Source organism: Ictalurus furcatus, chromosome 7, assembly GCF_023375685.1.
Source record: "Ictalurus furcatus strain D&B chromosome 7, Billie_1.0, whole genome shotgun sequence".
NCBI lineage: Eukaryota > Metazoa > Chordata > Actinopteri > Siluriformes > Ictaluridae > Ictalurus > Ictalurus furcatus.
Window position 1 is genome coordinate 20,771,273 of NC_071261.1, and position 25,092 is coordinate 20,796,364.

Consider the following 25,092-nt stretch of genomic DNA (forward strand, 5'->3'; position numbering starts at 1 on the left):
ACACACACACACACACACACACACACTACGCACTCACTTGCATTTTTTTCTCTTGTCAGTACCGAGCGGCGCTGTCCGTGGTGCCCATCCCGGTCATCGACTAAGAGAAGAAAACGAGAAATAATGAACGTGCGCGCAAATAATTAGCGCGCACATTTACATTACAAGTATCTGACGAGCGGATGGTTAACATTACTGCACTAATATGTTAATGAATAGATCGGAGCGGGTTAGCGAAACGGAATCCGCCACAGGGGACAACATACACAACATGCACGAAATAAATGCTGTTCACGATCAAAAAGTTCACGAGCATTGTCTGTGGCCAGCTAACGCGGAACGCACGAGCATTTTATTGAATGCGCGAAATTGTTTTGCTGAGTCGGGATAACGCGGTGCGCAACATGCACGCGCTGAGAACAGGATGCACAGTGTAGAATCAATCAGAGGCTTCATGATTAAACATATCCGAAATAATGAAAACGCATCTACATCGCAGACCTTAATGCTTTAAGCGAAATATGTGATGTCTCAGATTTTTTCCCTTATACCCCAACATCCAGTGACAGAACGGGCTGATCTCGCACTGATGTAATATTTATCTGCATGTACTTTATGATTCAAAAAATGCTGGAGACTGCATACCCTCATACCCCACATACCCACGACACAAAGCCATCACCGCACTAACACTCATTTAAACTAAGTGCTTGAGTTCAGCCGCTGGGAGAGAGACGCGAAGGGGTGGAGTGAGAGAGAGAAAGAGAGGGAGAGAGAGGTACGCTGCAATATCATGCGCGAGCGCCTCTCGGAGTGCCGCAGATACACGGGCTGCGCTCACACACAGTCTCACACACGCGCGCGCGCACACAAACGCACACACGCACGCATGAGCGCGCGCACGGACGGACGGAGAACGAGGGACAGAGGAACAGTCCGGGTGTCAGGATCTCCGCCACGCACTTCTATGTGAGCTCCTTCGGGATTTACAACTTCTCTTTGTTTCTCGGATTTTTTCCTGCTCCGTTTCAGCGTCGCACGAGACTGCGGAGCCTGCTTTTAAAACTCTGCCACTGACAGAAACGGAGGGTGAGCTCGTGCGCAAGCAAACGGACCGGTAAAGTTCAGGCGATTTTATCGGAAATATGCCGGATTCATGAAGACGGGATTTTAAAAAAAAAAAAAAAAAAAAACATTTTTAATCCCGAGTTAGAATGGATTGAAATGTCCGATGTATTTTTTCTGTTATAAAGTAAACTACAGGCGATTTTAATTCTGCAGTGTGTGAATTCTACTATGAGTCTTGAATGCGTTTAAGTGCAGAACTGTACACGGTTCAGATAACTGGAGGCATTCATGGTGAGAAAAAGAAAGACTGAAGAGAATATATATTTGGGGGTAAGGAGGAGAGATCGCTTCTCCACCGCAAATCTACTGTAGTTGAAGCGCGCACGCTGAGAAAACTGGAGGCAGCACCAACGGAAAGGGAAAACGCTTTATTGTTTCAGCAAACTGTTGATGAAAATAACTTTACATATATTTTTTTTTTATCCCAAAAACGTTAATTAGAGACAGGGCGCGATGAGGAATACTGGCACGACGGACTGTTTGTGCTACTGCTTTCTGCTACTGCAGCTGCTGACTCAGCCTGCGGCCAAGCAAGTGCTGCGCTACCGCCTGGCTGAGGAAGGTCCCGCCGATGTGCGCGTTGGGAACGTGGCTGCCGACCTCGGCATCGTCGCCGGCTCCGGGGATGTGACTTTCACCCTTGAGTCTGGCTCTGAGTACTTCAAGATCGACAACATCACCGGCGATTTGAGCACCAACGAGCGGCGCATTGACCGCGAGAAGCTGCAGCAGTGTCAGATGATATTCGACGAGAATGAGTGCTTTATAGACTTCGAGGTGTCCGTGATCGGGCCCGCACAGAGCTGGGTAGACCTATTCGAGGGCAAGGTCATCATTTTGGACATAAACGACAACACACCGTCTTTCCCGTCGCCTGTGCTCACTCTGTCCGTGGAGGAAAATAGGCCAATCGGCACGCTTTATCTCTTGCCCACGGCCACTGACAGGGATTTCGGCAGAAACGGGATAGAGAGGTACGAGTTGATTCAGGACAGCGGAGAAAGCTCTGTGCGCCGGATAGGCTCTGGAGGCTCTACTAATGTCGACTCACATATGGGCAAAAGAAGATTTGCCGAAGGCGCGAGTCGGAGTAGTGTGTTTGAACTTCAGGTCGCTGATACTACAGATGGAGAGAAACAGCCGCAGCTGATTATTAAAGGCGCACTGGATAGAGAGCAGCGCGACTCTTATGAGCTGACTCTGCGCGTCAGGGATGGCGGCGACCCTCCACGCTCCTCTCAAGCCATCCTCAGAGTGATGATTACAGATGTGAATGACAACAGCCCGCGTTTTGAGAAGAGCGTGTATGAGGCAGACCTACCTGAGAACAGCTCCCCTGGCGCCCCCATCCTCCAGCTTAGGGCAATGGATGCTGATGTTGGGGTTAATGGCCAGATTGAATATGTTTTCGGGGCAGCCACTGAGTCAGTGCGGCAACTGCTGCGGTTAGACGAGAGCACAGGCTGGCTTAGTGTATTACATAGGATTGATCGTGAGGAAGTAAGTCAACTGCGATTCACGGTCATGGCCCGTGACCGTGGTCAGCCTCCTAAGACAGACAAGGCAACGATGATTATCAATATCAAAGATGAAAATGACAACGTCCCAAATATCGACATAAGAAAAATTGGACGCATTTACCTAAGAGATGGTGTGGCAAATGTAGCAGAGGACGTAGTGGTAGACACACCTATTGCACTAGTACAAGTGTCTGATCGTGACAAGGGACCGAATGGTATCGTGACATGCACCGTGGTTGGTGATGTGCCCTTCCAACTAAAGCCTGCGAGTGAGATAGAGGGTGACATGAACAAAAAGAAATATTTCCTGCACACGTCAGCACCACTTGACTATGAAGCCGTCCAGGAGTATAACGTCGTCATAGTTGCTGTGGATTCAGGCAGCCCCAGTCTGTCTGCAAATAACTCATTAATCGTGAAAGTTGGCGACATGAATGACAATCCACCTATCTTTAGCAAAAGCACAATGGAGGTCTCATTTCCAGAGAACAATGCTCCTGGTGAACGTGTACTGAATGTAGTGGCCTTGGATGCAGACAGTGGTAAAAATGCAGAAATCGCATACTCACTGGACTCCTCTGTGAATGGAATATTTTCCGTTGACCCAGACAGTGGTGACATTCGTGTTAACACAATACTTGATAGAGAGCAAACAGAGCGCTATGAGTTCAAAGTAATCGCCAAAGACAAAGGTGTGCCTGTTTTACAGGGCTCAGCTACAGTGGTGGTACTGGTGGCAGACAAGAACGACAATGAACCGAAATTTATGCAGGATGTTTTTACTTTCTATATAAAGGAGAACCTGCAACCCAACAGCCCCGTAGGCATGGTAACAGTAATGGATGCAGACAAGGGACATAATGCTGAGATGAGCCTCTACATTGAGGAAGAGGAAGAAATTTTCTCCATTGAGAACAACACAGGAACCATATTTTCTACTGTAGCATTTGACCGTGAACAGAAAACCACCTACTCGTTCCGTGTTAAGGCTGTTGATGGTGGGGACCCATCCCGATCAGCCACGGCCACCGTCTCACTTTTTATCATGGACGAAAATGATAACCCACCAACAGTCACATTTCCCCTTAACAGCTCCTATACTCTTTTACCTCCATCCAGCAGTATGAAAACAGTTGTCCGAACAGTTATAGCTACCGATACTGACACAGGCATCAACGCTGACCTCAGGTACAGCATAGTAGGAGGCAATCCCTTCAGGTTATTTGAGATTGACGCTGCCACTGGAGTTATTTTATTAGTTAGTAAGCTAGAGCAGAAACACTACGGCCTTCACCGCCTTGTAGTGCAAGTTAATGACAGTGGGGTTCCTTCACAGAGCACCACCACACTAGTGCATATCTATGTCAATGAAACAGTCTCCAATGCCACCATAGTCGAAGCTAAAATCGCCAAGAGCCTCGGTACACCCCTTAATGCTGATATTGCCGGAGACCCCAACTATGACCTGGGCAAGCAGCGTTTAAGCATTGCTATCGGAGTGGTGTCTGGCATCATGACTGTCATCCTCATCATCCTCATTGTGGTCATGGCCCGCTACTGCAGGCCCAAGAACAAGAATGGGTATGAGGCTGGTAAAAAAGACCATGAGGACTTCTTCACCCCACAGCAGCATGACAAGAACAAGAAACCCAAAAAAGACAAGAACAAAAGGAAGTCTAAGCAGCCTCTCTACAGCAGTATTGTCACAGTCGAAGCATCAAAGCCTAATGGACAGCGCTATGATGGCATCAATGAGAAACTCTCTGACAGCCCTGGAATGGGGCGTTATCGCTCTGTTAATGGTGGGCCTGGAAGCCCAGACCTTGCCCGCCACTACAAGTCCAGCTCACCTCTACCTACAGTTCAGCTTCATCCACAGTCACCCACAGCAGGGAAAAAACACCAGGCTGTTCAGGATCTGCCACCGGCCAACACCTTTGTCGGCACCGGAGATAACATATCCATTGGATCTGACCACTGCTCTGAGTACAGCAGCCAAACCCTCAACAAGTACAACAAGCAGGTAAGAACCTATTTTTACTCATTACCTTATAACAGTAGTTATGTTTCTTTCATTTTTTAAGTCACATTTCTTTGTAGGAATGACTGTTTAAATATTCAGGATCTAATGTAATGGCATCATGTTAGTTATATATATATGTATTTTAACAGTCTGTTCTCTGAATCGATCAGTTAATAATGATATTAAATGAAATCGGAAAAATGGCATCAGGGCCTAGATTAGTCAGCGACGTCTGAGCCTGCTGTGCTGAACCCTTGCTGTGGATATGTAGTGCTCCTTTGAGGCTGTGTTCACAGTGCAGCTGAGGTGTCAGTGTGTGTGACCTCTGTCCATGTGTGTGTGTGTGAGAGAGAGGAGTGGATGGGATCACATATGGCTATGGTTTACAGCTATTTTGTCACAGCAGTGGGCTTGCGGCTGGCGCTAACGCTTCTTAATGCCAGGTTGAGAAATTCCAGCTGGTTTCTGGGACGCTGAAAGTGAGATAAGAAAAAGAAGTGTAGCCAAGGGGATGGGGGGGGGGGGGCTTAAGGGGTTGAGGCCAGTTGGTAGGAGGAGGGATTGGAGAGATTGAAAATGGTGGAATGTTAGTAGCGGTGTCGTGTTTTATATTGCTCCTTGAGGCTGAGTGGGAACAGGTGGGCTAGAGGTTACATTTAACATTCCTGTGCACTTGTATGTCTGGATCAATTCACTGACACCGCCGTGAAATCCCCATTTCTCTCTCTGTCCTTCTTGCCACCCCATTTCTAATTTCTCTTCCTTTCTTATCTACCTCATCCCATTTCAATTTCACTCCTTCTCTTTTTCACTGTCTTTTTATACCACCATTTAAAATGTAAAATACTTTTTTTAGCTCTGCAGACTTAACAAGGAATTCATATTCTGAGCCATGCGCATGAATTAATCAGTTCATGTTGTTATTGTTTTCTCGCCATTAGAGCAGAGAGGAAGAAAACGGGGTAAATACATGATGAAGTCAGCTCTTTATTTTGTACTTAATGGAAAGAAAGAAAGAAAGAATTCTTGGTCTGTTGTTTCGTGTGTTTTCCATGGCTGTCTGATACATTATTAATCATTCCCTAACTTCGACACGATGTAACAAGCAACTGTTCTTGCATTCATAAATACTTCTCTCCTTGAGCAAGGCAAATCTATCTGTTTTCCAAGTTTCCCTCCCCTGTACACTATCTTCAATGTTCCTTCTCTGTTCCACAGTATTTTATTTCTTGTACAGATTCACAGGTTTTCTCACACAATACCTGATCCCTTCTCATTCTGTGTTTGCTTAAATTTTTCTACGATCTCCACCTCTCTTTCTCTCCTTTGAATCTCTGTTTCGCTCTCATCTTCAAATGTCTGTCCTTGCCCAGATTACTGTTTGCTTCTTCTTGCCCTTTTTCTTTGTGGTTTCCCCATCTATCAACAAATCACTTTTAGTCCTTCACTTCTCTCTTGCTCGCTCTCTCTTTCCCTCTCTCAGCCTTTAATATACCATGTAGAGGCATGAGTGCTCGCTTGTGAGAGGAGTGCAATTCATTGCTTATGTTTCTTACAGATGTCTCATACATAATTAATCACATACACACTCTATTTGGCTCTATAGCACATGTATTGTGTGTCCGCATACTCCGCTTAGATATAATTATTTATTTGAGCACTGCACTGGTTTCTGTGTGCGTCTGTTTGTCGAGGATGTTAATGCACAGCTGACGTTTGTCATAAGGTGTGCAGCGCAGCCTTCCAAGCAAATATGCAATTACTGCTTCTTAAGCATGAGGCACTATCAAGTCCAGCTCTGTTGCGTGAGTTATCCCTGCTGACAATTTAACAGGGGCTCCCTTGATATTTTATTGAACATTATCAGGACTAGCCAATGTGCCCCTGGAAAACCCATTAAGTTTGCTGCAAAGAATAATAGTCTATATCTAATTAATTGTAAGGAGAAGTCATTAGAATTTAATTTTAGCGATCGACTGCTGGGAGCCCTGTATGTTCTCTGCTTGCTTTTGTCTGTGAAATTGGACTTCTCTTGTGTTGACATTTGCGTTGATGCTAAAAGGGAGTTAATTTCTCTCGCTCTCCTTCTCTCATGTTCACTATTATTCACAGAGTCTCTCCCTTACTCATGCCTAAAATTGTACTTGATGAAATCTATCTGAAACAAACCTACATATAATTATCTTGCTCTAATTAAAGGATTAAGTGCTTGTTGGAAGTGGAACCTTGGTTTACAAATGGCTTGTTTGTGTTTTTTTTCTTCAGGGATAAATTAAAAGTCTCATGTTTCTGGATTTCTGCAATTGATCATGTCTGTGAGTTAATTGGATACGTTTCAAATAGGTTAAATAAAACATCTCTATATTCTAACAAATTGGACATGGATATAAGTGATGATTTACAAAGCATAAAGTTAAAAAAGAATGAAAGAAAGAAAAACAGTGTAACCAATGAACAGCTTGTATTCGGGAGAATGCCATGCCCTTGTAGTGAGTGATCCCTGAAATTACATGTTAAGCTGCAGAGTGGTCTTTCTGATCGTATTTGATTTCAGATCCTGTTGTACGACACCTGAGATCTTCTCTCTCTCTCTCACTCTCTCTCTCTCTCTCACTTTCTTCTGCTGACTTTGCCTGTCTGGTGAAAGAAGAAAGACACAGACAAGAAAGAAGGCCCTGTTAACTGGCTTGAGAAAGATCTCTACTGTTCTGTGTGTGTGTGTGTGTGTGTGTGTGTAGGTTAGAATGCTCTAGTCTTGTGAATATGTGGTTTTTCAGGAAACCTTGCCCCATGACTCCGCTCAACCACATGCGCGCGCACACACACACACACACACACACACACACACACACACAGAGGCAGCTTTTCAGCTTCAGATAGGTAATAGTAGCTCAGCCCTATCCCTTGCGCAGGATACATTAAAGAGGTCATTAATTTAACCCAGTGCAGATATGAATTTGAGTTCCAGCTATTATTGTGCACATTGGAAAATGATATATTTGACATTTTAGCTCTGTAGGATGTTAAAACATCTTTTATGTTTTAATTCCAATCTCAATTTTGATAATAATTTTGAATTAGCATTATTAGTCTTTTTTTTTTTTTTTTTTTTAAACAGATACTATTCCAGCACTTTTTTAAAAAGTTATATGGGTGTTCAGTTATTCATTTCCAATGTGCAAATTATTAGGTGTTGATGTAGTAACCGGAAACATTTTAGCCACAGAGCTGGAGTGATAAGCTTGCCCTGTAGCTAATTTAGCTAATGTTAATGGTGAACAAAGCCTGGATCATTTGGATATATTTCAACAAGTTTGGCAAGTGAGAACACATTCATAGATGTAGGAATTAAGGAATAGATCTTTGCATTCTTTATGAGGGCAAAAGTGTAAACATTTTCCTAGTCCATTTTTAGTAAGTTTATTGAAAAGGAAAAAAAAAATCTATCAGTTTAAAATTACACAGTCAGGAGTACTTTGGAATGGGATTACTGAGACTCATGACTTTTATTCTAATGCATTTTATGGTAATTATCCCAATGCTTTCCGCATGTCTCTAGAATGCACAATATAATTGTTGTGTGTAAAAGAATCACTCTTCTTTTCGTCTCTGGGCCCTGCACCTAAATGGCAAATCTAAATGGCGTGAATATTAAATGTGGGTTCGCTGTAATTATTCTGTGATTAAATTTGTTATGATAGCAGTAGTGGAAATTGGGCTGCAGGTGTTGTAGCCTCAGCCTCAGACAGCAGGAGAAACAAAGAAAAAAATACTTCGCCGCCTGTCATCTCTACCAGTGCTTAGCCGTGGCTCCTTGGTGGTGAGCTTTTCCACTTTGCGTAGGGAGCACGCCAGTTTGCACTTGAACAAACACAAAACTGACACACCCAAATCAGGCTTACCCTCAGAAATTGTTAGTGGGTGTATGTGTGTGTGTATTTTAATGTGTGTGTGTATGCGTGTGTGTGTGTGTGTGACTGTGTGTTGTCACAGTCGGTGTTTCTTTGCACTCAGGTTTTCTTAGCTTTGGGTAAGCCCTATGTAAATCAAGTACACTCATTTGCGTTGAATATGCATCATTTTGATCAAAGAAAACCTGAAGTAAAAGCTAAAGTTTGACAGCTTGTTGCTGTACAACCCTCTGCAAGGGAACATTTACTAGGGCTGAATTACTAGCTTAGTTATGGTATTTTGTGCAGTTAAGTGGTTAGCACGTATTCCTCACAGCTCCAGGGTTGGGGGTTCGAATCCCGCCTCTGCCCTGTGTGTGCGGACCTTTCATGTTCTCCCCATGCTTTGGGGGTTTCCTCCAAGTAATCTGATTTCCTTCCCAAGTCCAGAGACCGGCATTGTAGGTTGATTGGCATTTCCAAATTGTCCGTATTATGTGAATATATGTGTGTGTGTGATTGTGCCCTATGATGGGTTGGCACCGTGACCAGGGTGACCTCCGCATTATGCCCTGAGTTCCTTGGGATAGGCTCCAGGCTATGCAGGATAAGCGGTATGGAAAATGGATGGATGGAACCCCAAAGAATATAGGTTTGTTTATTCTAATTTGCTCAAATTTGACACTAAGGAACATACAGCATTTTTCTGCATTCAGTTAATTCATCGTTAGGTGAGTTTTTCCGTAGAGAAATAGAGATAAAATGAGACTGCTTTGCTACAGCCATAAATTGCTAGGTGCTCGTTTCAGCAGTGCCACTTTTCTGTCTTCATTATTCTCAGAGCTTTTTTCATCAGTGTAATATGCTGTAACTCTGTGGTAATTATGGCTACTCATTGACATCCAGTAGTTTCCATTAAAAAGACCAGTGGCAGTTTACTCCATCATTCAATCATGCAATCAAGTAGCTCGGTAATGGCGGTTTAAAGAGCCAGGAAATTGCATTAACAGCAAAAAAAATAATAATAATAATTTTGTAAAAATTCATTTAAATTTAATTGTCCTAGTATTTATATAAAACGTTTTGCTATGCTTACATTGCGTCTTAACTTTGACTGCTTTCCATTTCTGTCCAAACGACTAGTAGTCACAAAGCTCAAATTAGATCACTTGCTGGCTCCGTTACTGTGTTGTTAAGGGGATTTTGATCCCTCGCAAAAAGAGACAAAAGGCTGCTTAGACCATAATACTTGTAAACACTGGCAGATGAGAGAGAGTTAAAAAAGAATTCAGAGATCAAGACGGGGAAGAAAGAGGTATAGAAAGACCCCCTCACAGACAGATGAAAGTAATGAACACCTAAATGATCCCAGAAGGCACCGCATGTGGTGTGGATTTGAGGAGGCTGCGCTTATACAAACACACAGTAGAGAAGGTGGGGATGGGTCTGGGGGAGTGTTTGGAAGCCAAGATGCAACACAAGATACAAAGAAAGGGAGTGAATAAGAGCCTCTTGAAAGTGATCTGCATATGCAAATACACATTTAACTCACCTCAGATTTGTATCCAATTTGCACTTCTTCTCATTATTATTGACTGATCTGTGACCTGCTGGAGTATGAATTGACACACTGAAGAAATGCAAACAAGCATGCTCATGAAACATTACACATGATAGTGTGATGATGGAAATAGTAATGCCTCCATTCTAATAGAGAGGCACGTTTTCTGCCACAGTTATCACCATCATGTAAAACAGCAGTATAAATCTGTTCTGACAAACAGGAGCCTTTGAGTGAAACTTTTCAGGACAATTATACTAGAATTTTTCTATATATATATAATTGTAATTTTGGTTAAATTATGCTCTTAAGTAGCTCAAGCAGTCCTTGAGATTGTTCACATTCTCATTCATGCTGTATTTTTGTCACTCTTTTGTAATTCCCGATGCCTTCTCTCCCTTTCCTCGGTCTGTAAGTAAATTGTAGTGATTGAATATGAAATGCACGCAGGCACACATGTAACATTTCACATGTAAGCTGATGAAAGCAACATCTCAAAGCAGATTTGAAAATAGCCAGAGAGAGAGAGAGAGAGAGAGAGAGAGAGAGAGAGAGAGAGGACGAGTGCAAGCGGAGGTGCCTTTTGATTGGTGGACAGCGTTCTGATTGTAAATGGTAGCGTCAGTGTCTTTTGGCTGGTGGAACATGGGATTTAATTTTCTACAAAGCACAGCAGGATGAGGTCTGGAAAACAAAAAAGCTGCTTTCAATTGAAAAGAGAAACAGGTAAAACCAGCCCTGCTTTAGCCCAAGAACAGTTGCTCATAGGAAACATAGCATTCTTTTTGGCACATGGATTTGGGGCATGCTGTACTCTCTAAGCAGCAGCTCTGTGAGTGAGCGTGTGTTTGTGTGTGTGTGTGTGTGGCATTCACACTGCTGCGTTGGTTTTACATCATTGTTCTCCCTCTGCTTCTCATCTTTTTTAAAACCATGTGTGTTTAAACTGAACATCGCTTAGTACTGTTGTAGGGCAACTCAAGGGAGCAGTTGGCTGTCAACACAGAGGAGAGCAGCAGCGATCAGATGGCTTGCTCTCGCTTCAGAGCCGCACAAAGAGAATGGCCTTTTTTTTTTACTGGGAAACTCCTGCAATGCATTTTCATACTATTGTGCTTACTTATAGAGGCATGGCCTTATTTCACCTGCAGCTATGTTGTGCACTGTGTGGGTTATAAAGGATTTTCTGTGATTAAGGTATTTGTGTTTGTGTGTACATGTGCAGTACTTACAGTATCTCATAAAAGTGAGTACACCCCTCACATTTTTTAAATATTTGATTATATCTTTTCATGTGACAACACTGAAGAAATGACACTTTGCTACAATGTAAAGTAGTGAGTGTACAGCTTGTGTAACAGTGAAAATTTTCTGTCCCCTCAAAATAACTCAACACACAGCCATTAATGTCTAAACCGCTGACAACAAAAGTGAGTACACCCCTAAGTGAAAATGTCCAAATTGGGCCCAAAGTGTCAATATTTTGTGTGGCCACCATTATTTTCCAGCACTGCCTTAACCCTCTTGGGCACCAGAGCTTCACAGGTTGCCACTGGAGTCCTCTTCCACTCCTCCATGATGACATCACAGAGCTGGTGGATGTTAGAGACCTTGTGCTCCTCCACCTTCCATTTGAGGATGCCCCACAGATGCTCAGTAGGGTTTAGGTCTGGAGACATGCTTGGCCAGTCCATCACCTTCACCCTCAGCTTCTTTAGCAAAGCAAAAGTCGTTATCATGCTGGAATACTGCCCTGTGGCCCAGTCTCCAAAGGGAGGGGATCATGCTCTGCTTCAGTATGTCACAGTACATGTTGGCATTCATGGTTCCCTCAGTGAACTGTAGCTCCCCAGTGCCGGCAGCACTCATGCAGCCCCAGACCACGACACTCCCACCACCATGCTTGACTGTAGGCAAGACACACTTGTCTTTGTACTCCTCACCTGGTTGCTGCCACACACGCTCAACACCATCTGAACCAAATAAGTTTATCTTGGTCTCATCAGACCACGGGACATGGTTCCATTAATCCATGTCCTTAGTCTGCTTGTCTTCAGCAAACTGTTTGCGGGCTTTCTTGTGCATCATCTTTAGAAGAGGCTTCCTTCTGGGACGACAGCCATGCAGACCAATTTAATGCAGCATACAGCGTATGGTCTGAGCACTGACAGGCTGACCCGCCACCCCTTCAACCTCTGCAGCAATGCTTGCAGCACTCATACGTCTATTTCCCATAGACAACCTCTGGATATGACGCTGAGCAAGTGTACTCAACTTCTTTGGTTGACCATGGTGAGGCCTGTTCTGAGTGGAACCTGTCCTGTTAAACCACTGTATGGTCTTGGCCACCATGCTGCAGCTCAGTGTCAGGGTCTTGGCAATCTTCTTATAGCCTAGGCCATCTTTATGTAGAGAAACAATTTTTTTTTTTTCAGATCCTCAGAGAGTTCTTTGCCATGAGGTGCCATGTTGAACTTCCAGTGACCAGTATGAGGGAGTGTGAGAGCGATGACACCAAATTTAACACACCTGCTCCCCAGTCACACCTGAGACCTTGTAACACTAACAACTCACATGACACTGGGGAGGGAAAATGGCTAATTGGGCCCAATTTGGACATTTTCACTTAGGGGTGTACTCACTTTTGTTGCCAGCAGTTTAGACATTAATGGCTGTGTGTTGAGTTATTTTGAGGGGACAGCAAATTTACACTGTTAAACAAGCTGTACACTCACTACTTTACATTGTAGCAAAGTGTCATTTCTTCAGTGTTGTCACATGAAAAGATATAATCAAATATTTACAAAAATGTGAGGGGTGTAGTCACTTTTGTGAGATACTGTATGTGTTAGTGTCTCCAAGGGCTATAACATTAAACAGTGTGATTACAAGATCCAGCATCACAAAAAAAGAGTATTAATATCTGTAGAGGTGTACAGTTTTGTCATACTATTTAGTAGGGCTGCATGATGTGGACCAAAAATGTAATATGTGATAAAATTATTGGATATTTCAATTACGATATCAGATGCAATTTGATCTGAGCGTTAATACTAATATATATTGTAGGGAGTTAGCTCGGGGGAAGGGCAGAGCACAGACCCACAAGAGACAGGTTGCAGTTATCAAGGGTGTTTTATTTTAGCTTAGTGCGAGTTATCCGACGTGGGGGGGGGGGGGGCGAGTGTGTGTGAGTGCGTGGGGGGTGTGGCTGTCGCGTGACCTTCTTGAGGGCGTGTCGGGGTTCCCGAGGCGAGGGCGTGGGTCTCCCGTGCCGTCATCCACCGGTGCTTGCGTTTTCACCGCCTGGTGGCCTCGTCCGCGCTCACACCTTCGGGGAGAAGAGGAGAGAGAGAGAGAGAGAGAGATTAGTGGTCGGCGTGGGTCAATATTACCGTTGTGCTCCGCGTTGGCGCGTCTGTAGGCTGCTGAAGAGCACGCACGGATTCTGTTCCTTCACCGTCGGTCTTCCTCCCTCCGTATGGCCGGAAGCGCGCCCTTTTATCCTCCTCCTCTGTCGCCTGATTGGTGGACTTTTTCTGCCTGACTCCCCAGTCGCCGGCCGGCGTAGTGTCAGCGGTCCCGCCCCGCCGTGCTGGTCCTCCCGGCTGCTGGTGTGTTTGGCACGAGGCTGTCCGCTTCGTGCCGGTGCGGCAGTTGGGGAAGGAGCGCCTTTCTTCTCCTGCGCGCCGGCTGTCGGTCCGTCGCGACTATATATATATATATATATATATATATATATATATATATATATATATATATATATATATATATATATATACATACACACACACACACACACAGTGGTGCTTGAAAGTTCGTGAACCCTTTAGTCCTAAAAGTAGATAAAGAGAACTCTATTACAGTAATGAGACAAAAAATATTATACTTGGTCATTTATTGCTTGAGGAAAATGATCCAATATTACATTTCTGGTATCTGTTGATCAGTCCTGCACATCAGCTTGGAGGAATTTTTTTCAGGTCCTTCCACAACATTTCTATTGGATTAAGGTCAGGACTTTGACTTGGCAATCCCAAAACATTAACTTTATTCTTCTTTAGCCATTCTTTGGTAGAACGACTTGTGTGCTTAGGGTCGTTGTCTTGGACATGACCCACTTTCTATTGAGATGCAGTTCATGGACATATGTCCTGACATTTTACTTTAGAATTTGATGGTATAATTCAGAATTCATTATTCCATCAATGATGGCAAGCTGTCCTGGCCCAGATGCAGCAAAACAGGCACAAACCATGATACTACCACCAGCACGTTTCACAGATAGGATAGGGTTCTTATGCTGGAATGCAGTGTTTTCCTTTCTTCAAACATAACCATTCTCCTTTGAACCAAAATGTTATATTATGGTCTCATCAAACCACAAAACATTTTTCCTATAGCCGTCTGGCTTGTCCACGTGTCCATACTTGTCCATGTCTTTAGCAAACTGCAGAGGTTCCACAGTTTTTCTTTGCAACTCTGCCGTGCACACCATTGTTGTTCAGTGTGATCTGAGAGAGGCCTTTAGTTGCTTAGAAGTTACCCTGGGTTACTTTGTGACTATTACACGTCTTGCTCTTGGAGAGATCTTTGTTGGTAGAACACTCCTGGGAAGAGAAACAATGATCTTGAATTTCCTCCATTTGTACACAATCTGTCTGACTGTGGATTGGTAGAGTCCAAACTCTTTAGCGATTTTGTAAGCTTTGTTTCCAGCCTGATGAGCATCAACAACTCTTTTTCTGAGGTCATCAAAAATCCCCTTTGTTCATGCAATGATACACTTCCACAAGGCCAGACTCTGATAGGTCCCTGTTCTTTAAATAAAACAGGCTGCTCACTCACACCTGATTGCCATCCCACTGATTGAAAACACCTGACTCTAATTTCACCTTCAAATTAAACTGCTAATGCTAGAGGTTCACATATTTTTGCCGCTCACAGATATGTAATATTGGATCATTTTCCTCAATAAATAAATGACCAAGTATAATATTTTGTCTTATTTGTTTCATTGGATTCGCTTTGTCTTCATATTTATGCAGGTATATAGAAAATTCTAAAGAGTTTACAAACTTTCAAGCACCACTATATATATTTTAAATGAATAAATATATAAAAATGGTTTTCAAACATTAATGCAAACTATTTTCATAGGTATTTGGCCTATAACAATGTGCACCATTATCAGTATATACTGTATTTTAGCCATGCCAACAAACAGGCCAACCCAGAAGTTTGCATTACCCTGGTTCCCTTGACAAAACGCCAATAGGATTTTTCCACTGACTTTTAGATTATTGCAGAAAATAAACTCTGTGACCAACAAAAGTTTATGATTCTTACACGTTAATTTCCACAAATTAACACAACCTTTATGAATTCTGAAGCCTAAATACAATCGCCAGAAGTAAAAAGCTAAAGTTAGGCAATAAACAAACTACACCAGAGTGAGAGTATGAGCACAACAAGGCTGTAATAGATCAGTTTTCCTGTTTGGTATGATGATGTTTAATGACAACATCTTGTTAGCAACTGCCTTCTTAAAGACACGTAAAAGCTTTTAAAAAATCCCAAGTGGGGTATTACTGATATATTTTATGTCGTATAATTTTTTTTTTTTTTTTTAAATATTGTGAGCTTTTGCTAACCACAGAGTTTACTTCAGGCATTTAACCAAAAAACCTATTTAAAAAAACACTGACTTCAGGACGATGCAAAAATGCTAACTCATTTCCGGGTGTTAGGATTCATTCCTGCAGCACTCTATTCTCGGTGGAGTTTTCCAAAGCATTGTAACACATTGACAAATGGTAGAGTGAGCATCATATTGAACACTCTCTCTCCCAGTTAAGACAATCTTAACTTCGCGATGCTCTTGGGAAATTCTGCTCTCTACACTTAAATGCTACTAACAGGCTAACAGCCACTGGAAAGGGCTACCTAGCATCAATAGTAGAATACACACCGCCTAAATTACCAGCAGTACTCAGTGCTGTACAGAATACAGCAGTCATCTTGGTATGTCAAAGCCCTAAATCACACAGATGTGGTGTTGTGGTAAATGGTCTTAAAGAGAAAAAGAGACACTCTCCAATCTTTTTAGCACAAGCTTTGATGAAGTCACACTTGTTCTTCACACATCAGAAAAAGTGGGTGAGAAATAAAAGAGTGACATCACTCTCTATGACTTGCTCCTTCTGTCACCTACACCTACCTTCTGGCACTGTATTCCAATCAAAACACTTGTTAGCTGGATGGAAGTGTGTTTACAGGGTGAAATTATAGGCACAACATATGACTGACAATTCAATTCACACCACTTTTGTGTGTGTGTGTGTGTGTGTGTGTGTGTGTCTGTGTGTCTGTATACCTTGACAGAGTCTGAATTCAGTTTTTCCACAGCATTAAAAAAATGCTTTGCAACAGAGACAGAAAATCAAATTGTTTTAACAAGCACATGCATACATCGCTCACACTCATACACGTTTAGCATCCTTGATCTTGACCTCCCACTTTGGTTGGGAAGTGCTTCCACTATTTTTTTTTCTAAATTTCAGCATACTTCATTCATTGAGAAGCAAATAAAGGGCTGATGAAAATGCACTCTTCTAGAGAAATTTAACAGTGACAGAATTCCTCAAATAGCAGCAGAGAAAGGAATCAGGGGTGTCAGTAGCGCAGACTGTAATTCAAATCACAGACTTACATTAATGCAGTTGATATAATAAAACACCATCGTTTCTCTACTAACTAGTCATTCACATGGATTTGACGGATGCTCCATATAATTTGCACCTATTAATAAAACTACAAATATGCATAATCATTCTGATGAAGGTTTCTGTAAGAGGTTTATTCAACATTTATAGACGGATTCTTGGTTGTCAGTAAGTTTTCCACCATGGGAAAGTCTTCAGAAAAGAGGAGTTTATGCTTTCCGGTTTCTCGTCCATGTGACAAGCTATACTTTTTTGTCTTAATAAATCAAGAGAGAGAAAACAACAGAGGGTAGTGATAAATTGAATGTTTATAGATGCTATAGTCTCAGCAACATTAAATGCAAATACAGGGTGTCCCAAAAGCCTCCATAAATAGGGAACTATGTTTGCCAGCACCACATCAGTTGTGCTTTTGTCAGTGGATGTTGGTAAATATCAACTTCTCGGTTGGCCCACAACACTTCCAGTCTTTTTGAATTTGTTAATAAGTTTACGTGATGTGCTTGATGCATTTCCTGTTAAAGTCCATCGCACCCTTTCCACAGCCATGAGAATGATTTCAATATGTTCTCAAAGGCATTCTCAAAGAATATCTGAAAATGTGTACATATAGTTTATATTAAGTATGAAAATTTTGGAAGACATTTTTCTAATAAGTGTTACTCTCCCCTATGTATGGAGTTCTTTAGGACACTCTTTATGTTCGTTGATAAATTGCTGAGGTGTAAGAGGAATAAAACACATCCCGAAATACTGTTATTGGAAAACAATCAGCCACTTCATGTTTTATTCCTTGTGACTGTCCTTCTGTCCGCTTGTTAATTCAATGCTTTGTTGTTGGATGGCGTGTACAAGCCCAACACTATATTTGTTGTTACCACAGCCAGTCAACACAACCAGCGTGAGCGATAGCCGTTTCTATTTACATTTATTTACATTTAGCCGGCTTAGTGTGAAAATTAGCAGGGAAGAGGACGTCAAAGAGGTTGATTTTTGACAAGGTTATTTCCAAACCCATCTCAGTTTTATGTGAAATACACAGACAAGTAAATAATGATTGACACAAGTGAAACTGGATGGCCATGTTGGCACAATTAGCATTTGATTTATTCCACTTATTTAAACTGGTCTCAAATAGTTGCCTTCAGAATAATGGCCATTAAAGTCCTAACTATCTCTGAGTTATTTGGCTGTGGTATTTATAAATACAAATGAATAAGATTTAGTATCTCAGGTTCTGATAGTAGTGGTAGCCAGTAGAGAAAGGTACAGAAAGGTAAAGGTAATGATGATATTGAAATAATAATACCCTCTGTAGTTTATTGGTTAGATAGACCATTGCTCTTAAAAACAATCTGTAAGGCTTTGTTTACGTCTTAACAAGCAAATTATGCTAAGGGGGGGAAGGAATTTCACTTTAGTACTTTTACTGCATGTAAAAAAAGGCAGATGTAGATAGTTGGGAATATTTAATGTGATCTCTTGATTGCATAAGCGGGGTTTAAACATTAGAGCCTCTATAAATAATGTAGTCTGACACACTGGTCTGAGGCAGAAGGCCTTTTGTCTGTGAGATCTCATCAGTATAGACTAATTACATACCTAAGGTTTGAACCGTCTAACTTAGCAAAAACAAGCGGAAATAGCGAGCTGGTCTTCAGTATTAGGCCTTTGTTTGTGGCACGCTTTGTTTTTGTCAAGCTCTAAAAGGGATTATATACAGTATATAAATATGTGTGTTTGTGGGTGTGTGTGTTCTGTAGAGGCAGGGCTGTGTGCATGAGTGGGAGAATACCATACTACATACATGAAAAGGTTTCAGCCGTGTGTGTGTGTGTGTGTGTGTGTGTGTGTGTGTGTGTGTGTGTGTGTGTGTGAGAGAGAGAGAGAGAGAGAGAGATTATATAAAGTACACTGTAATATATTTAATTGTTCCCTTTAGAAGGAAGGGTCATCTGGGAAGGGTGTACTATAGAAAAAAAGTAAAACCAATGATGTATATAAGATTAATTCTGGGTAATGAAAACAAAACACTGCTTGCAAGGGTACATTTTAGACCCATATTTTCTTATATATGTATATATGTGTTTCTTATAGATGCTCTTTGCCATAGATCCAGGTACTATGCAGTCAAACCTGTTGAAGTGGAAATATTCATTAGCACATAGCTCACGCACTAGCTGGGAAGCCCCATATCGATGCGAAGCCACCTGAGAACCCAGGCTATTAGCGTGGACCGATAAATCTTGTCAGATGGCAGAGCACAGGGCGGCTTGTGAAAAATGAAGGTCACAGGATGGAGTTTATGAGAGGCTGGTATAAAATAAGCTGAATTAAGGAGTTTACAGGGTCCCCTTGCTAATAGCAGATGCTAATTTCAGACACTCTTATTGGGAGGTCTGTAGGAATTTATGAGTGGGGATTAGCCATCTGATTCAAAAATATGGAGAGATCATAAAACTAGAATAAAAATAATTTAATATGGGATTCATATTAAGGCTAAGGAGAGAGAGAGAGACAGACAGAGAGAGAGAGAGAGAGAGAGTTTAAGTCTGAGGTGAGACAAAAAAAAAAAATAACAAGGAAAACAGTTTGTTAAATAACACTGTTAAACACCCATGCAGTATTCAGGATTTTGCACCAGGATTTAGGATTTAGTGCTTATCTCTGATATAACAAAATAAATATAGAACATCCTATAAAGATAGGTGTATAGATCCGTGTGTGCAGTTCCATATATTCCAGGCAGAGTGAGGATCAAGGGAGCGAGATGGAAAGGAATCAAAATTTTCCCTCCATTAAAGTCTTTTAAGGGCAGAAAACTATTTCTCGTGAGATGGGCCTATTGGCATTTAATTTTCACTGGTCCACAGATTTATAGAGTCTACCTGGACTCTCTCTGCAGTAGGCCAACTGAGAATTCAGACTGTGTTAAAGTCCGCTGCACAAGATGTGTGGAGAAAAAGAAAAAGAGTCTGGGGATGGCAGTGGTAGGAAATGGTCCATGATTTCTTTTTTCCCTTCAAACTAGCTTCAGTAACAACCAGGATTGTGTGTGTCATGATGTCAAACCCTCACCAGACCTATGTTAAAAGCCCTGCTGAAATAATTCTGGACCCACTCATGTCTGGTTTAAGGGAGGTATGCAGGGGGGTGAGTAAATCCAAGCCTTCTCTGTGTTCAGTCCATTTCCTCTGGAGGTGGAGGTCAAAGGAGCACTTGGTCAGAAGAGCCAGCAATAAATTATAGAGCAGGTCTTGGGCAGCCTGGGAACACCTGGAGGGCAAAAAAAAAAAACTCTCTCACACAGGTTACAAAATGGCCTTCTCAACAAGGCTGCTATATATATTTTTTTTAATATTACTTTAGCAGAATTAAACAAAGAATGATTGTGTGCCTTTTAGGCTGTGGTTACTGTAACTGAAATTGTAAGTGCTGACAAGTTGTTGTGGTATAAGAAGAATAAAACTTGTTGGGGCATGCTGTTATAGGAAAATAATCAATGACAGAGTTGATTATTTTCTTATTTCAGCTTCCCAAACATAAATACCGCACCACTTGTGTGTGGAACATCCATGAGACAAGTCAGTTCATGTTATCACTTGAATTTAATAAGAGAAAAAACACTCAGCTGGTCATGTTCCTGAAAACTGGGATGTGCAAAATCCTGTCCAGAAGACTCTTCCATGACGGAAAACCTACTGACCATTACAAAGCACTCACACCTAAGACTCTTTCCATAAACGTGAAACAAACGTTTCTTTACAGAAAGCTTCACCATATCAATAATTATAAGTTTTACTTTGTTAAATAGCAACACTTTATGTTTATGTTTATGATTAACCTTAGATTAGGTAGAGTGTCTGCCATACAAGTCGCTATGAATAAGTTGTTACTATAGAAATGATAACATACTGTGTCAGAACATACTCATTAATATAAATAAACCTGTGATTTGAATTACAGCCAATACTACTGTCTATGCTGTTACATAAAATTAATCAACACCTTCTGATCCATCTGATTCAAGAATTATACAGCGCTGAGACAAAGTTCTGTAAAATTTTGAGTCATTAAAATTGTAACAATAATACTTTTCCTATACCACTAATTGATTTAGTTTAATAATACATAATAGTATACCTACCAGTGAAAACTAGTACCATAGCAAAATTAGTAATTTTTTTTTTTCATCTTCAAAACACACACACACACACTGGTGATTAAGCTTATAGTGTTAGCATGTCTGCAGAGGATTCTTAAAAATCCCAGAAATACCTAGTGAACAAAGTAAATTCAGACAGTGGCGCCTCTTCTTAGTCTTTGTGTGTGTTCTGAGAGGTGATATTACAAACAATAACTTTGGTCTATGCTGTGGTGCCGCACTTAGGCTAAATACTGTTTATTAAACCTTCGCTAAGCAGGTGCCTGAAAGGTGTACGACAGCTGTCTCGTCTTTTTCCCATTAAATCCATTCTAAATTGGCCTTTTCATTTTTTCCTGTCCCCTCTGTGTCGTTCCCACTGCGGTGTTGAATTGAGCACATGACATTACCATCAATGACCTTGTGATTTATTTTTAAAACAAAAGGCATTATCAGAACTAACATGATTCAAGTTGAATGGGGGAGCTTCTGTATTCAGACTTTTGTGGTCTTACACAAGAATCTGGGTGGGCATTAACAACATTCCTATTTCTATGCTAATGACTAATCCTGCCTCCTTTCTTCTTATAAAAATGGCTTGAGCATTTTATGTGTTTTATTATTTTGGCAGCTATAAAAGACAGTTGTAAACACATTTGTGAAGGTTCAACTCGCTGACAAGTGCTGAGTTATGTACAAGTGCACAGCCTTGTTGACTTCATTCTTAATAATTTTCAAAAATCGTAGATTATCATGTGCTCGTTCTTTTTCTCAAAGCTATTTAATGCAGGCCATCTGCTGCACAGATAATCAGAAGTTTGATTTCCAGAACTCCTCACACGCTGCTAAAGAGTTCCTAGGTGAAAAGAGATCATGCAAGATTTTTAGCACATCAAACTATAAAATTATGTTCTTCATTAACGACCTAACCGTATTAAAGAACAGACTGGACAGAACATGTGAGAGGCTTCTCCAGTTTTCTTGTGGTCTGTTGTCCTTTTTTGAGCTGATTGTTAGACATGCTGGTGATTTATGTCCTCTGCTTTGGAGATCACTCAATTCAGTGGATTCAATTAGCCGTGAAAGAGAGGTGTGGCAATGTTACAACACTGTCCCGTAACTCAACAACTGGTTTGCAGCCATGGATAGCATTGTAGATCCCTGAAAAGACAGCTAACTCTGCCAGCTAACATTTTCTTCCCCCCCCCCCCCCTTTTGATCACAGATATCAGACAGAGTGAGGATGTTTGAAGACCTAAACATTTCTAATGCTTTCTGGACATCCTTCAGAGATTTGGATGAGGATAAAAAGCAGCTAAGCAGCTTGTAATTCACATTTCATACAGCACAGCAAGCACAAATCTGTGTTTGAAATATAGCTTAGACAGAGAAGAAGAAGCAAGCCTCCAGGTTTGAGTGTAGCCCCTGCAGGCTAATTGGATGGGATTCAATTTACAGTATGCACAGCCCTACACAAAATACCAGGATTTTAAACAAACAAACCTGGGCATGATAAACTTTATGGCCATAAAGTTATAAAGCGTACCACATTTTGACCCTAGATATGATTACAAAGCTGCCACCTTCATGTTCTTGTTGTGCTCAGGTCATATCATATCATATCAAATACAATCCTGAGACATAACCTGAATAAAATACATATCATGCATATATCTAAGCTTAGAATTATTTGAAAGATTGTTTTAAATGCATTATTGGCATCACCAATCCCTCAGTATCGCCATATGGTATTTTCAAAAGCCTACACTAAGCCTCAAAAGCACTCAAAACACATAGGCTTTAGCAGATAGGTTCCTTTTTTAATGCGGTAGCTTTTATGCATATGAACAACTCATTATAATTATTCAACAAAATATGATGTCCAAGTAACATTTTCACAAATTAACACATAAATAACCATGACTCAGAGTATGTATATATGAACTTTCTCAAACAGGATAATTTGTATGTGATGCTTGTAGAAAGAAAAAAATGTCATGTAATTTGTATTGAAACACTTTTATGTTCTGTACTTTATTTTTGTTTTGTTTTCATAATAAATAAATAAAATATGTATAAACAAGATCATGTAAATTTATACTCATACAGTCGTAGTGCATTGTAGAGCAGGAAATGGCTGCTCTACAACTAAAAATGATCAAGAAATGGAGATGCAGCAACTTGTTTCTGTTTATCATGTAACAAAAACTGTTGACTGTGGACTGACAACATGACTGGATATTTAATAAGTGTTTAAATTACCTCACATTGCCAGTAATAACCTTTATTAGGTTGTTATTATCTGGATTTGCTAGCTAGTGAGCTGAATTTTAGCTAGCATGCCAGGCTGCTATGATATACTAGCATTGTTGAGGTCTTCAGAGTAAAATTTAACAACAGTTTATATTTATATATTATTTGGTAAAGTAATAAGTTGGAAGCCAAATAGATAGTATAATAAATTCATGATGATTTACTTCACACCATCAATTTAGTTTCTGAAATATTCCTGGCATTAAGATTAGTTATCCTTGACATCATAATGCTAACATCTCCCTCATAAGCTGAACTGGCACTAATGATGTCATTTGCTATTTCATTTTAACTCAGTTTTCCTGTTTATTTTGATACATTTACCTTTTTTGGTACTTCATATTATGTATAAATATTTAAATGTACTTTTACATATCCAAGCTCGTACAGCAAAGATTTAAGTCTAATAACATAACTCAGATGTTTTGTTTGTAATGGCAAATAAATAGTCCCGGTGTGAAAAACAGATTTGGTTCTGTTTATAGAGTAATGCATCATTTAGCAGCAATAACGCCAGATTATGAGCCACATTTAAGGAATAATATGTGCATGCAGGCTGGATCAAATGGAAACCTGTTGTGTAAAAGTGTACCAGTCTGAGTTGAAAGTGTAGTATTCAGTGATTGCATTCATAGCCATGTGTTTACACACAAACACACACAAAAGTTCAAGACAAAATAATGGAAAGCCCAGTTGTTTCTTCTCAGTAGATGCCTGTCGATAAAGCCAGTCAGCCCCCACACACCCCCAATGTGCTTTTTTTCCCAACTGTACATTGTTAAAAACCTTCACTCCACATGTTGCCTCATCTCTTTCTCTCTCTTTCCATTTTTCTCTCGTCCATGAGCCTCTTCGAACCCCTCTGTTCCCTCCTGAGCCGCTCTGACAGTTGCAGCGCTAGTGAGGGTTTGATTACGAGCTGCAGCCTGGGCCGGAGGGAGGCAGGGGCGTCTGAGGAGAGCGCGACTGAAAATGAACACTGCAGGCTGGGATAGAGCTGCTGCAGAAGTTTCTCTACTGTCATGGACTGAAATGCCGGAGGTCCTGAAGATGATGCATTTTATTTTTATCGAATGAAAGCGAACAAAGGAGAGAGGGAGAAAGAGAAGAAGACAAATCATAGAGCAGGAAGAGTGAGACTGTGAGATTGGGAGCCTAATTGTGTTCAATTATTTTCAAGGTTAAACAAGCACAAGGTTAAACTATTATAGTAGAATTTGAGATTAAAAATATTTACATGGAGAGAGCGAGTGAGCGAGAGAGAGAGTGACAGAGAGAGGAAAGTGGACAGATTAAGTGGTGGTTATGCATAACGAGATAGATAAAACATAAATATCAGTGGTGCTGTTATGTGTGAGTATATGTTTGTGTACAAAAGAAATATTGTTACATGTATTAATATTATACTATTAATATTAGCTGTTGAATTCTCAAATCCAATTGCTCAAAGAAGTCTTGATTATTTTTTTATATGTAAGTGCAGCTCTGACAGCAGTGCCAGCTGTAATTCTATCATTATTATTATTAGCAGTAGTAGTAATTGTAGTAGTATTACTACACTCATTCTAAAATATAACAGCTTATTCTCAGGGTCTTGTTTGGCAGACTCTTCACATAATCTAAGGGTAACATTAAACTAATTTTAATAGTGCTGTTATTTAACAGAGAGAAACATATAATCATCTGTTAGGAGATATGTATTAAACATTTAAAGAAGGACCCATTAGTAAATTTGTATGCCACGGGATAGTTGTCAGGAAAGAAGACTTTCTGCTTTCTCTGCAACAT

The 25,092-nt window shown here is 40.9% G+C and overlaps 1 protein-coding gene across 3 annotated transcripts in view; it reads left to right on the top strand.

The window, feature by feature from the left end:
• Positions 1–837: 837 nt before the first annotated feature.
• Positions 838–25,092, top strand: part of pcdh7b (protocadherin 7b) — a 164,757-nt gene continuing 140,502 nt past the window's right edge. For all 3 annotated transcript variants that reach the window (XM_053629234.1, XM_053629235.1, XM_053629236.1), the window contains exon 1: positions 838–4,671. In XM_053629234.1, the coding sequence (XP_053485209.1) occupies positions 1,582–4,671 (3,090 nt within the window). In that variant the 5' untranslated portion in view covers positions 838–1,581. The remainder of the gene's footprint in view (positions 4,672–25,092) is intronic.